General features: G+C 44.6%; 1 protein-coding gene across 2 annotated transcripts in view; it reads left to right on the top strand.

Annotated features, from left to right (window-relative positions):
- The window catches only part of tiam1a (TIAM Rac1 associated GEF 1a), an 80,381-nt gene extending 66,391 nt beyond the window's left edge, over positions 1–13,990 (top strand). For both annotated transcript variants that reach the window (XM_076273486.1, XM_076273485.1), the window contains exons 16-27: positions 5,094–5,306; positions 5,701–5,769; positions 6,506–6,631; positions 6,833–6,941; positions 7,683–7,862; positions 8,454–8,572; positions 8,745–8,853; positions 9,266–9,324; positions 9,706–9,802; positions 10,945–11,032; positions 11,189–11,361; positions 11,680–13,990. In XM_076273486.1, coding sequence (XP_076129601.1) covers positions 5,094–5,306; positions 5,701–5,769; positions 6,506–6,631; positions 6,833–6,941; positions 7,683–7,862; positions 8,454–8,572; positions 8,745–8,853; positions 9,266–9,324; positions 9,706–9,802; positions 10,945–11,032; positions 11,189–11,361; positions 11,680–12,236 — 1,899 coding nt within the window. In that variant the 3' untranslated portion in view covers positions 12,237–13,990. The remainder of the gene's footprint in view (positions 1–5,093; positions 5,307–5,700; positions 5,770–6,505; positions 6,632–6,832; positions 6,942–7,682; positions 7,863–8,453; positions 8,573–8,744; positions 8,854–9,265; positions 9,325–9,705; positions 9,803–10,944; positions 11,033–11,188; positions 11,362–11,679) is intronic.
- The last annotated feature ends 192 nt before the right edge of the window (positions 13,991–14,182 follow it).

Raw genomic sequence — 14,182 nt, 5'->3', positions numbered from 1 at the left:
CACTGCATATTTAGAGACATGCTTCATCCTGTTCCTGTGTTAATGAAGCAGTTACATCAATGTTCATCCAGTGCAGGAAAAAAACATACATACATACATACCATTCCACCAACATATGACCCCATAGGAGCCCAGGTCTCTCCATGGGCAGAGACGACTGATCTGGGATTGTCTGTGATCGTCATCTCAGTGAGGCAGCTTTTCTGGCGCTGGCATCGCGGTTGCAAAACACTTTCACCTCCATTGGAATGGTGTGAATTGCACATCCACTTCAGTCAGAGAGCAGTGATGGCATTAGCTCTGTTCATCTGTTCAGTGTTATATGGGTCCTGGGACCCCACTTCACCCTCTCTGATGGGTACTGCATTACTGTGTTTGACTTCTCTCCATCTAAAAGATACAGTTTGTAAGTAGAGGATACAAGGATACAAGGATACAAGGAAGTTTATTGTCACATGCATATAGTTACTGGAAGTAAGAAATGCAGTGAAATTATGTCTGGTGTCAGCCTATTTGTGCATTTATGGGGGGGGGGGGGGGGTAAAAAGTGCAGTAGAAGAGGGGTTTAGTAGATTAAGTGGCAAGGGCTGCATAAGAAAGGTGGGGGAGGATTGGGATTCGGGGGGGCACCAACAAGGAGCACCCAAGAGCAACAGGGGCAAGGAAAAACTCCCTTACTAAAGGAAGAAACCTTGGGCAGATCTACGGCTCAAGGGGCTAACCCAACTGCCAGGGGTCTTGGTGTGTGTGTTGGGGGGATGACAAGGGAGATGGGATAGTGTGCTGTGTATGTGGGGAGAGGGCAGTGTGCAATATGTGTGTTGGAGAAGCTTCCTCATGAGACAATGTGCTGTGTATTGGGGGGGGGGGAGCATACACTCTGTCTATGAGAATGTGTCTGCATGCTTCCAGCCAACAGGGAAGGTTTTTTTAACGTCATGTAACATTCCTTAGATGTTCTCCCAGTGTTAGATGCAAATGTTTTTAACAGAAATGGGAGCACTGTCAGACAGTGTTTTGGATGTAGTGATGAACGTTCTCATAGCATAAAATCTAGAATCTAAAGGGAACAATTGAGACTAAATTTGATAGAACTGAATGGACATTTTACAAGAATATTTTTCTTACCTGGGTTGTTGTTGTTGTTGGTTAGAGCTATATGTACCAGGATTTAATAAAGAACCATACATTCTTTATCCTTCAGCATACACCCCTCATATGAACTGACCATCAGGCATAGCATGCAGAATGCATGCAGTGCAGCCATCAGCCACAAAACTAACAGCAAAGAGATAACAGGAGAGGATTGTGATTGTTTTTAAGGTGGCCTGGCAGGTCTGAGATCAGTGTCTCCTGCCCTTAGGAGAACATCACCTTTCCTGTCTCCTGCCGGCCTCTGCAATGATATGCCATGTGTGTGAAGATGCCCTTAACACAAACAGACCCAAGTCACCCCAGCAACTTTCCCAAATGGCTGTGCTTATAGGCAAATAGGAGCGGCATTAGCAGACTCTTTGATAAGAGAGGGACAATGGTGGTGATCTCAGCCCTAGTACCTCCAGAAATGTGAGCTCTCCAGCTCATTTGTGTGTGTGTGTGTGTGTGTGTGTGTGTGTGTGTGTGTGTGGCAAGGAGGGGTGTGTGTGTGTGTGTGTGTGTGGCAAGGAGGGGTGTGTGTGTGTGTGTGTGTGTGTGTGAGAATGGAACATGCGTGTATGTCAGAATGTGAGATTCCAGTGGTGGTGCGGGTTGTCAGGAACAGGTTGTAACTCGCCTGCCCTTTCCGCCAAATCCCAAGCTCTGGCTGAAAGAGCTGCACACAGTGTTTTTGCTGTAGCCTATGCTGTGAGGATGGAGGTATGAGTGCTTTTTATGTGCTTTCTGTGGCCGTCACTTGTCTTGTACTTGGTTCTGTACAGTGGTTATGTCAGTGCCTTTTGGCCTGGGTTTGGGAATATGCACTGCATAACCTGTTCTGTTGTTGCTGTTATAATTGTTGTTGATGATGTTTCAATGCCAAAGAACAGCACTGTTGAATATTCCGGACTCCGTATGCTTTATTGTGTTGATTAATGACAAGCAGGCAAAATACTACAACCATAAAACAAATCTCAAGGTTTACGCAGTGTACTTAGTTTGGCTCTGATACAAAATGTTCCAATGCTGTGGCCATGTGCATATGCCACCTTCCCCTTTTCTGTTGACCTTTTCATTTTCATGTTGACTTAAAAACAGATGTGAAAGGTGTTGTTTTTGTATGTGCAAGTCATCATTGGCGGTTTAGATTTGACTTTTATTTCAGATCACATCAGTGGCTGTAAACGGTCTTGCCCAGATTCAGCCCTTATTTGGCACTTTGACTATACTTTCAGTGGTTTTTGCTCTTTGTGTCCAGCTTGGCTCACAACAAACTGATGTGTGAACAGAGGAGTGTGACTCCCTCTTTAGGCTACTGGATGCCTTTGTTGCAGTCTCTGGAAATGACTGAATGGCTTTGCCTGTTCCACTTTAGTAATGCTTTTGAATGTCTCTTAGCAGCAGAGGTTCCTCAGTGCCTATAGTTCTGTCTACTGACTGACAGCTACCTGCACTGCATTACACTGCTCTTTGCCTGGCTGTATTAGCCTCAGCAGAAGGGGAGTGTGTGTGTGTGTGTGTGTGTGAGGGGAGTAGCAATATGCCACTGAGAGCTTTAGCTCTTCCAGCTCCCACCCCTCCCACCCAGTCCTCCTCATCCCCGCTGCAGATGTGATTATTATTGTTATTATTCCCTGTGCACTGATCTGCCATCCAGCGCTGAAGCTCAAATCCATCCCCTCACAGCCTCTGAGGGAGAGAGAGAGAGAGAGAGAGTTGGTGAGACTGGTGGAGAGAGAGCAGAGAGAAAAGCGAGTGAAGAGAGAGAGGGAGAGGACGAGGAGGAGGGGGGGAGTAGGAGAAAAGAGGGGAAGAGGGCAGAAGAGCAAACAGGATGGGAGTGGAAGCAGTCTTGACACCGAGGGCGTTGCTCAGCTGATAGCGCGGACTCCGACTGGAGTCGGGCGAGGAGAAGCGACCTCTCTCTGTTCCTGGGACTCGTTCCGTGCGCTGCGACAAGACGCCCGTGAGATTTTTCTTCTCACGCCATCCGGCTTGACCCAGACGGTCTGATAGCGGGAGGAATCGCGTCAGGTTCCAGGGCGGCGCGAGACCCTGTGCGACCTGCTTGACCTTCAGCAAAGTTCCGCAGGCAGGCAGGCAGGCAGGCAGGCGCTGGCACTCCAAGCAGAGCCATGTCTCTGCTCAGGAAGAACAGGAAGAGCAAACGCTCCTCTGAATCCATCTATGACATGCTGCAACTGGTGAGCGTACATCCCGCTGTGTGTGTGTGTGTGTTAGAGAATGACAGTTAGGGTGTGTACAATACATTTTTTTGTATTTTATTGCTGTCTCACCTAATGTCTTAATATAAAACCCTTTGGAAAGAAATCTCAAGCTAAGCTGTTGTGAGTTGTATGGATTTTTTTTTTGGGGTCTCCACCATACGCTTTGTGTTGTTTGGGTCTCCACCATACGCTTTGTGTCGAGGAGCTGAAACGGGCTGTGCACACCAAACGTGCCGTGATCCGCTGCTGTCTGCTGTCCTCAGCCTGTCAGGGCTCATCAGAGCCGGGGCTGCGCGACACTGATTAGTTTCCCTGTCAGCGTGTCTCTTTGGCTTTGACGGAGGGGTCCACTGTGTGCCACTCCATCTGTTCCCTCCACACTGTCCTGTCCCACTGCATCAGTTCCACCTCTGTGTGTTTAGTAATTAACCTTGTGGGTGTAACAGCTGTGTGTGTGTTTTGGAGGAGCGCTGGGATTAGTTTGGTATATACATACACTTTTTTGTGCACTGTATGGCACTGCTGATCACCTTTGTAAGCTCTCTGTTTTACATTTTTGAGTGAGTATGAAACTGAAACTGATCAATAATGATGATTATAATAATAATAATAATAATAATAATAATAATAATATGTTTATTTGTATAGCACCTTTCATACACAGAATGCAGCTCAAAGTGCTTTACATTTGGAGTGTGTAACACCAAGACATGTCTACAGAATGTGTGTGTTTGGCATTGAAACTGGTTATTTGACATTTGATTATGTAAGTGTGTGTGTGTGTGTTTGTGTGTGTGCGAACATGTGCATACTTGTCTTTGTGTGTGTATTGTGGCTTTGTTTACATTTGCCTGTGTGTGAGCACAGCAGACTTGTGAGGATCTTGGTGCTCAGCAGAAAAGGTTGAGTATTTGTTGTGGAAAATCTTGTTCATTCGTAGACATTCAATTATGCATGTACAAAAATAAACATAAATATTTTCCCAAATATAGGTGAAAATCACATGTCTACTAAAAGAGGCCGTTCATTTTTTAGGAAAGGAAAGGTACAGGGTTAATCCATCTCCATAGAAATTGCCATCTATTCTCAAAGATTATTGCTTTATATAAGTTATTTTAGCCTTTCAATTTCAGTTAGCCTAAGTGTAGACACACACACACACACGTCATGAAAAAGGATGTGGATGTTTCATGTAATCCATTTATGCCATTTTATCCCTGAAGAGAATGCACTTGAATGAATGTTCCCACTGTGTCCTTAAAAAGATTCATGTTCTTTTATTTTATTCACAAATATATTTCTTTTATGTTATTCTCCCTGACTTAATTGGCGTTTGTGTTCAGTAATTACATACTGGGAAATCATTTTTGTTTACTGTAAGAGGAACTCTTCCTCTATCCTAATGGGAATAGCTGGGTAACCTGCTCTTCTGCATTCCCTGTCTATCACTGGTGGGTCTGACAATCAGCTATGGGCAGTTCGGCTACAGGTGCGCAGATAGTCAACCGGTGAGCTCTGCATTGCTGGTTGTTTACCTACCCTCAGAGCAGTACATTTCCAGTTGGGCTGCATCAATAGCGTCTTTGTTTTCGTGGTGTGGATGGTGTTGTAGGTCAGACACACTTTCTGAATGTCTCTATTTGCGCTCACACTCAGTCTTAAAGTCTTGTCTTCTCAAGTGATGCTTTATCTATCTCTTTTTTTTTTATTTGTGTTCTCTCCATCCAGAGCACGGAGCAGGTCGCCACTTTCTGCCGCAGCCTCCACGACATGAATCCTGCCCAACGCCCGGCCTCGTCTTCGTCCTCCTCCTCCTCCTCGTGCACGCCGAGCCCCGTCTCGCCCATCCCCTCCCAGACCGCCCTACGCCAACTCTCGGATGCCGTCAAGCTCCGCCACGTCATCTGTGAACTGGTGGAGACAGAGCGCACTTATGTCAAGGTGAGGATGGGCTTCTGTAGCCTAAAAGAGCACCCTAGCCATGTGTGTGAATATGGGTATGTTTGTGCATATGGGTGTGTAACGGTCGGTTGGTCGGTCGGTTTTTATAGTTATTGCTTATTGCTTGATGTACTGTCTAATATCTTAAAATACATACTGTTTTTGCGTAAGCACAATTTTGTGATGATCAGAACTAGTGCAATTGAGGCAACTAAACAAAAAACAAACAGAACTTCAGATTGGACTTCTCCTCAGGTATATGATGTGAGCTCTAATGGCAACACACATTTTCATTTAACATGAGACTGGAAGGCTACATCAGACAGATACTTTTGAGACTGGGACAAACACACAGCAACCCAATAAAGTAAAAAGCACTGCTTTGTCTCCTCAGGATTTGAAGTGGCTGATTGAGAAATACCTGACACCTCTTCAGAAGGAGAGCTTCCTCACTCAAGATGAGGTACGCCACATTGTATCAACTTTTTGTTCAATATATTCAACCACATGTGAATGTTGTCAGACACTTTACCTCCCCTACTAAGATCCATAGCCTCCCACTCACTCTTTAAAAAACAGCTTAAAAAACACCTTCTTCTATCATGAATCATCTAGTCACTTCCTGCCCTCTCCATTTTGTTTCTTCACTATTTTATCTATCACATCCATCTATTGAATCTATCTATCTCATGCTTTCTCCATCCATCTTTGACTACTTTTGTATTTTGTCTCCTGATTTTTCAGTTTCAGTTTTCAATTAATATTGAATGTATCTGTACTTTATCTCTTTTGTTTGGAAAAGTTTATTTGTTAGCCTTTTACAGTTGAGTAATTATTGAAAGGGGTAAAACTCTTGTACAAGCCCTTTGGGCTTGGTTCCCTCCTTGCACCATTGATGTAAATGTGCTAAATAAATCAACTAAACTAAACACTGTAGGGGTCAGGATTTGGCCATGAAAAGAATCTATTTCTGAATGAGCGTGGTGGACATATTGTGTAAGAAACCTTTAAATGGATTCAGGTTTAGTTGGATGTGGTGTATGCCCAAACTACAGTATAAGCATTAGATATTGTTTCTTCAGGCATGTTTTCTGGTTGATGAAATGAGATGGATGTGGTTGTAATGACCAGAGGGTGGAGACGGCATTATAAAAGCATACCCGCATGACTTTCCTTGACATCTTCTCCATCGTTTCCAGTTGGATGTCCTCTTTGGAAATGTGGTGGAAATGTTGGAGTTCCAAGTGGAATTTCTCAAGACGCTGGAGGATGGGACCAGACTTGTGCCAGATTTAGAGAAGCTTGAGCAAGTCGATCAATTCAAGGTAGACACAGCACATCTTTTTTGAAAAAGCTTCAACTGATTTTTCTTGCTGTTGAATTCCATAACAATATTGAAATTCTATTGAAATGTTATTTCAGTAATAATACTTCAGTTTAACATTTGCTTTACTATTTTCATGTAGGTTGTTTGATGTAAAGTATATTCATTTATCTTTAACCACTCCTGTTGTTTTCATCCACAGAAAGTCCTTTTTTCCTTGGGTGGCTCTTTTCTCTATTACGCAGACCGGTTTAAGATCTACAGCGCTTTCTGTGCCAGCCACACTAAAGTCCCCAAGGTCATCGCCAGAGGTAATCCCAGTGGCCCCTGTACTTATTTGATTGCTATTCAAACAGCTGAATATAACATTTAGGGCATCGCCAGCCATCTAAAATGGCTTTGCTCAGGGAAAGATCATCTCCTTCCTGTGAAGTTAACTCCTTGGAGAGCCTCTCTGTCTCCATAGGTTATCAATTATATGAATATTTTTCACATACGTTAGTAGTTGTCCCCCAGGCCTCAAGTTTGTCATGTATATAGGTGAAATGGTTTAACTGTAGAGTTGAGCTGTATGATTAGACGAGAGAGGTTTGTAAGTGATTGAGAAAGTGTGAAGAGGAGAGGAGGAGAGTGATAGAGAGATTGAACTATCTTTCTCCCAGAGGGACTGAGAGATGAAGAGAATAAAGTTGATATCCTGACTCTGAATGCCATATTGGCATTCATCCATGTAGCATTCTCTCTCTGAAGTCACGTAGGTCATAACCACTTCCACTGTTCCATACAACCCTTTGGCTGACGTTTCAGATCCCTTAATGTTCAGCTATAGTGTCCTCCGTAATGGTCAGGAGTTCGTCCACGGACACTTCTCTTTAGTGACGTGCTGTCATGATGATGGTGGACTATTCAGCTGTGCATCTGTGTAAATAAAACCAGAAGGATTATCGTGTTTGCAATACAGTTCATTTAACAAATGGATTCCGTGTGTGTGTGTGTGTGTGTGTGTGTGTGTGTGTGTGTGTGTGTGTGTGTGTGTGTGTGGCATTGTGCAGCCAAGACAGACCCCGATTTCAAGGCCTTCCTGGACGAGCGCAACCCCAGGCGGCAGCACTCCTTCACCCTGGAGTCGTACCTGATCAAGCCCATCCAGAGAGTGCTGAAGTACCCGCTGCTGCTCCGCGAGCTCCACTCCCTCACAGACCCTGAGAGCGACGAGCACTACCACCTGGACGGTAAGCAGCATCCTCATCTCTCTCTCTCTCTCTCTCTCTCTCTTTCTTTCTTTCTTTCTTTCTTTCTTTCTCTTTCTCTCTCTCTTTCTTTCTTTCTCTCTCTCTCTCTTTCTTTCTTTCTTTCTCTCTCTCTCTCTTGTCCCACTGAGTCAATGGCAAGTCGTGGATGGGCAAAGGGCAAGAACTATAAAAAATATTCCCTTTATGATAACAATGTTGGCCATTATATCTATGAAGGTCCCCTGTCAGTGCAGGGCCATTTGAATCAACCTAACAAACTCCTCCATTGAATGAAGTTTCCCTCTGTTGGTGAAGTTTCATCATAACGTTGGCAGAATGGTGCAAGCTGTGTGGGGGATTGTGGATGCCCATACTGTACATTAAGTGAGATTGGTCTCCATGGGCCACCCACCTTCTGTGTTTGGATGTGAACGTGACCGGATGACGCATCATGTTGTCACCGGGTCTTCTCACTTCACACACAGACGTCCGACTACTGTGTGTGTGCTCACGTTTTATTTTATTTCGCTGCGTGGCGGACTGTAGCCCTTAACCAAAACATTGTTGGTTTTGTTTTGTCCACTCGTGCAGTTGCCATGAAGGCCATGAACAAGGTTGCCAGCCATATAAACGAAATGCAGAAGATCCATGAGGAGTATGGTGCTGTGTTTGACCAGCTGATCAGTGAGCAGAGTGGCGAAAGGAAAGAGGTGAGTGTTAACCCGTCAGCTCTCACTGTGTGGAGAGAAAGAGTCGGTGGACATTATTCTGTTCAGGAAACCATTATTTCAGTTTTTCTATTTTCAGCAGTCTTTCAGCACACTGAGTGTATTTTCTTGGAGCTCAGTTGTGTGTGTTTTGTTTTGTTTGTTTGTGTTTCAGGTTGCTGACCTGTCAATGGGTGACTTGTTACTGCACGCCACTGTTGCTTGGATCAACCCACCACCTTCTCTCGTGAAGGGGAAGAAGGAGCCGGAGTTGGCTGTATTTGGTGTGTGTGTGTGTGTGTGTGTGTGTGTGTGTGTGTGTGTGTGTGTGCGTGCACTGTGCACACGTTTGCAAGAGATTGAGTGTACTTATTTTAATGATGATTTTATTCATGGCCCTTGTCCCATCCAGTGATGGTGACCAGAGTCGCACACAAGACTAACCCACCAGAGGGTGCGCTGGCTTTGAGAGGAAAATAAGCATTCTGTCCAGTGGCTCTTAAGGCATTAATATTGTATTTACTGCTTTCAAGGGCTCCCTACGTTTCCTCAAACACTGACCTGAAAAGCATGTAGCCCTCGGCCTCTTGCTGTCCCTCTAGCCTAAAAACCTTTGAAAGGCTTGGCACGATGTGTTTCTCCAGCTAAATATCTCTCTCTCTCTCTCTCTCTCTCTCTCTCTCTCTCTCCCTCCAGTGTTCAGAACGGCGCTGGTTTTTGTGTACAAGGATAGCTCCAAGCACAAGAAAAAAATCGTAAGTGGGCCTTTCTGTCACTCTGACCCCCCCCCCCCCCCCCCTTCATCAAGCTGCAACAGAGGAAAAGAACAAATCAGGCCTAGCAGGCTCCATGCTGTACACTGTACTTATGAAAGCAGAGAGGGTCTTGGAGACCCCAGGTGCTCTTACCTGCTCACTTAATGCATGTGCAGACATGGCATGCCATGTGCCAGGGTCACTGGGCCGCACCATACTGGCATATTATTCAGTATACTGGCATATTATTCAGTATTATACTGGCATATTATTCAGTATTATACTGGCATATTATTCGGTATACTGGCATATTATGTGTCATGGTACACATGGTTGTGGTGTCTGTCACCCACTCATGCATGTTTCTGCATTGTTTCTCAGGGAGCCTCTCACAGGGTGTCCACCGCTGATGAGAAGGACCCCATTCGCTTCAGGCATATGATCCCCACAGACGACCTTCAGCTCAGGAACCTCGGCAGTACGTTCCTTTTCCTTCCTTCTGTGTCCGATTTCATTCATCATATGTTCACTAGCAAAGGCTTATGGATTATTCTATTCTTAGATGTGTTAACAGGTCCACTGTAATTTACATTCAATTCAGTATGTTGAGAAATTATTTCATGTATATAGCCAAATAATATACTAGCCCTGTTGCTAGTTTACGTGTACTCCCTGAAAGCAATATTTCAGTGCTCCTCTCTTCTCTGATACTCCCCTTGTACCATGTGCTTTGAGTTGTTTTTTTTATATATTTTTTTATATTTGATCTTTATAGCCCTGTTCTCACATTGCCTGTCAGTGATCTTGCATGTGTTCTTGGCTTGGTCTCCATTAAACATTCCTCTTGGGTCATGTCTGGAGAGCAATCTTTAGCTCTCCCAGTTCTCCTCTCTATCTTTCTGTCTTTCACACACTCTGTCCTCTTCATCATGTTCACACACACACTGCAAGACCTCAGGAGGATTATCTTCCCTTGCTGGGGTCAAAGGGCACGACCCGATCTCTTAGTGCAGTCATGTTTGGGGTTCATTGCACTATCCCTTACCCTTGAGGCCTAAACTAAGGATTGAAATGTTCCCAAAGTGCGGGGATTCTGGAAGCCGTCCAGCTTCCTCCTCTCACTCCCAGAGTTTAACAGGGATTATGGGAGCCTGATGATGCTCTTCCTGCCTGATAGACAACAGTCTATTGCTAAACACAGATGACTTGCAGCTGTCTGTAACTGTAGATGCTGAACTGAAGTGTACCAAAGTGTATACACATGGAGGGAAGTAGCACAACTAGACATACATGCATCACTGCATTTGTGTTTCATTTAAATCAAGTGCTGTGTGTGTATGTGTGTGTGTAGGGGGGCTATTTTGTAGGATTTGTTGGAAGTAGGATTTGTTCATTGTGTCAAATGGTAATTGCAGAGGTCCTGGTCTGTTGACTGTATAAAATCTCTGGATTGACTGTACTGTGTAAGTTTCCTATTGCCACACATACCGGTATGTAAGACAAGGTGTGAACCAAAGGTTTTGGAAGAACATTTCCACGTGTGGATAAAACGTTTTGAAAACGAAAATGCTGGTTGCTGTGCTGGTCTGTGTACTGAAGTGTGTTTTTGTGTTCTGTCAGACGCTGATGGGACGGCCATGTGTGAGATTGTGCACGTCCGGTCCGAGTCAGAGGGCAGGCCAGAGAGGACGTTTCACCTGTGCTGCAGGTGAGCCTCACCATATGTACACAGGACATGCATACACAGGAAGAGTCCAGTTGCTTCATTGATCTTATCAACACCGTAGACCAGAGTCCTCAGAGCATTCAGTGACTTATGAAAGACCGTTACTTGAACACAAACCTCTCCCCGTCTTGACCGCAGCTCCCCCGACAGCAAGAAGGACTTCCTGAAGACGGTGCACTCCATCCTGCGGGACAAGCAGCGGCGGCAGCTCCTCAAGACGGAGAGCCTGCCCCCCAACCAGCAGTACATCCCGTTCGGAGGCAAGCGCCTGTGCGCGCTCAAGGGCGCTCGGCCCACCATGAACAGAGCAGGTAGGAACAGAATGACGCGTGCTGTCGTTGAGCGAGACCAGAGAGCTGCAGGGGCAAATGTATGCTCATGGGAAACAATATGAATGACATTGCAGATAGCAGTGCTAACAAACTGCATAGCTCTATGCAGACATGTTTAAATCACGAACACAATAATTACCGTTGTACAGATTATGCATGTATATACCGGTATGTGCCATTCTACTGTATGTGTACTAGTCTTACAGTGCACTAGTATGTCTACAGATTTCTTATTAATGTAGTTATTGATTAACTGAACCGTGTATGTGTGTCTGTTCTTTCCAACTTGTTCTGCAGTTTCTGCACCAACTCGAACTCTGGGACGGAGGAAGGTGGTGCGGAACCGCTTCACCATTGACCGGGACGTCATTTTTGACGACGACTCGAACCAAAGCACTGACCATGAGCTGGACTCAGCCACGCCGATACCTGAGCCTGAGTCGCAACATGAACCCGCCCCACATTCCCATAATGCACCTCTGTCCCCAAAGGACACGGAGCGATGGGTCGAGCAGCAGTTTGACCATGGCCGTTACAACAACCAGGTCAAAGAAACGGACATCCTCAGTGATGACGACGACTATTGCAAGTCGGTGAGGGGACCCAGCGCAGAGCCCTCCGCTGAGTGTCCACTAGGGGCACTGTCCCTGGGGCAGGAGTGTGAGAACGGGGAGCCGCACAGGCCCAGAGAGGACGCGCTGTCCCCTGCTGTCGTCCCCGAGAGGACCCAGGGCCCCCTGAAGCTGACCCCGCTTAGGAAGCAGTGTGCTGTGGAGGGCGTCACGGAACACGATCGTGAGGTCATCTGGGTGCGCCGCGACGACTTTGGCAGCCCCAATGGAGACGTTTTCTGAGAAAAGCTGCGAAGTGAAAATGTGACGGACAGAGATCCAAAGAGAAAGAGGCAAAAAAATTACAAACAGAAACTCGGACGCTTTTCATACTGTGCTGTATAGAAGCTGAACTGAGACTCAAAGGACATCATGCACTGGGAGCAGAAATCCCACTAATCATTATCTTTGGCCTGAGCATACAACTACCCATCCACCACCCGCACAATAGTCTGACAATCCCACTGCCAGCAAATCCTCCCAGTGTCCAACCTCCTCAGCTGGCTTCATTTCCTGTGTGTTCCTGTACAGGAGAAAAACACGCATGCTGCTAAATCCATTACATTGGAACAACACAATACTCATGACGCCTCACACAGTCCATTGCTTCAGTACGCATTTGTATGTCTTTATATCGGAATCTTATGTAACATTAAATGTACAGTCATGTTAATGAAATAGGGGATGCATGCTTTGGTCCACAAGGACTGCCTGGCAGCTGTTCTTCCACTTGAAGATTGTAGTTGCCAAAATAATGCGTTTTTATACAGATGTGGGTCTTTTTTTCCCGTTTCCTAACTAACACATTCAGATATGTCATCCTAGTCATTCTAAAGGGCTCTGACAATACTCGCTTTTGATTTCCAAAAAAGGGGGACTATAGACTTCTGTGTACAGGTTATGACTGCTACATAAAATTCATGCTTGTTTTAGCGGCCTCTAACTTGCACCCTGGAGATCTGCCTAACGGCTGGTAGACTGCTGCTTTGGTACTGTCGGAACCAAACACATAAGATTCTTACATAGTCTGAATGGCTTGAGTGGCAGCTGTGTGTGTGTGTGTGTGTGTGTTCCACTAGGTCTGCAGCTTACCCCCTAGCAGTTTGGCAGATTCCCCAGGCAGGTACCAGTTCAGGTGTCCCTGCTGTGTTGTGGTCCCTCTTAGTTAAATCATTGAGAACACATAAGAACGGCATCTGTCCATCCTACAAGCATTCCAAAGTATGTTATTCCATCAAAAATGTATATATTTGATTTGTTTTCTTTTATCTCTAGCTGTTTTTATTTGTGCATTGTTGTTGTCTCTTTCCCCATCATGTGTTTACATCATATCCTGCAGTCCAGTATTCTCCACTCATTCTTACTGAAGGTAAGGAAGTCATTCTATAAGTCATTACTAATCCTGTTTTACTTGAACTGAATTTTAAGCCTGTTACAAGCCACCTGAATTATACTCAGAATGGGATGTTTTGGACTCAGTAAGCAGGCACTCTGTCTTATGACTTTCTATCTGAAACTGTTTTTTATTAACTTGCCAGTTAGTTGAAATACTGTATAATGTGACACAGACTAGTGCACCTTTTGGATGTGTCTAACCTGCACTTAAAACTCAACTTGTCCTCCCCATGCACAGTCTTTTGATGTTTAGACTGTCACCAAAATGAGGATATGAAATGCATTTGATGCCTTTTTGTTTGGATGTTTAGAACCTTTGTGGTAATTTTGTAAAATGAGTTGTGGTTTTGTCCCAAGCAATTTTGGCTCAGTAAATACTGAAAGAGTATATATTTTCCACAATCTTCAAATTGTGATGAGCAATCATATTATCCCAGCTAAATAGCAATTTTAGAGCAGTATGGCACATGCTCATTAGGTTGTCTAACTGCTTGAAATTATTACCTTTTCCCAATGCATTTTTGAAAGGTGTTCTTACATAAACTGTGGATATTTGTTGTAAATATTATTGTGCTTCTCAATAAATGTTATTAAACAATTGGTGTGCTTGTTCTGTGCTTATTTGTTATTTTGGTCATGTAAACTATGCGTTTATCAATTATCTCTTTTAGAAAAGTAACATTTAGGATGTATGAATAGCATGGAATTGCTCATTATAAAAATAACAAAATAAGTACCTTGGAAAGACCACTAGGTGGCACAAATAGCAATGGCTGCCTTTCCTCCATTTAGGC

Source organism: Alosa pseudoharengus, unplaced genomic scaffold, assembly GCF_046254945.1.
Source record: "Alosa pseudoharengus isolate Yale_2024_CS ecotype anadromous, Long Island Sound unplaced genomic scaffold, YU_APseudo_1.1 YU_APseudo_1.1_scf_8, whole genome shotgun sequence".
Lineage (NCBI taxonomy): Eukaryota > Metazoa > Chordata > Actinopteri > Clupeiformes > Clupeidae > Alosa > Alosa pseudoharengus.
Note: the sequence above shows the minus strand (reverse complement) of the source record. Positions and strands in the feature narration are given on the sequence as shown.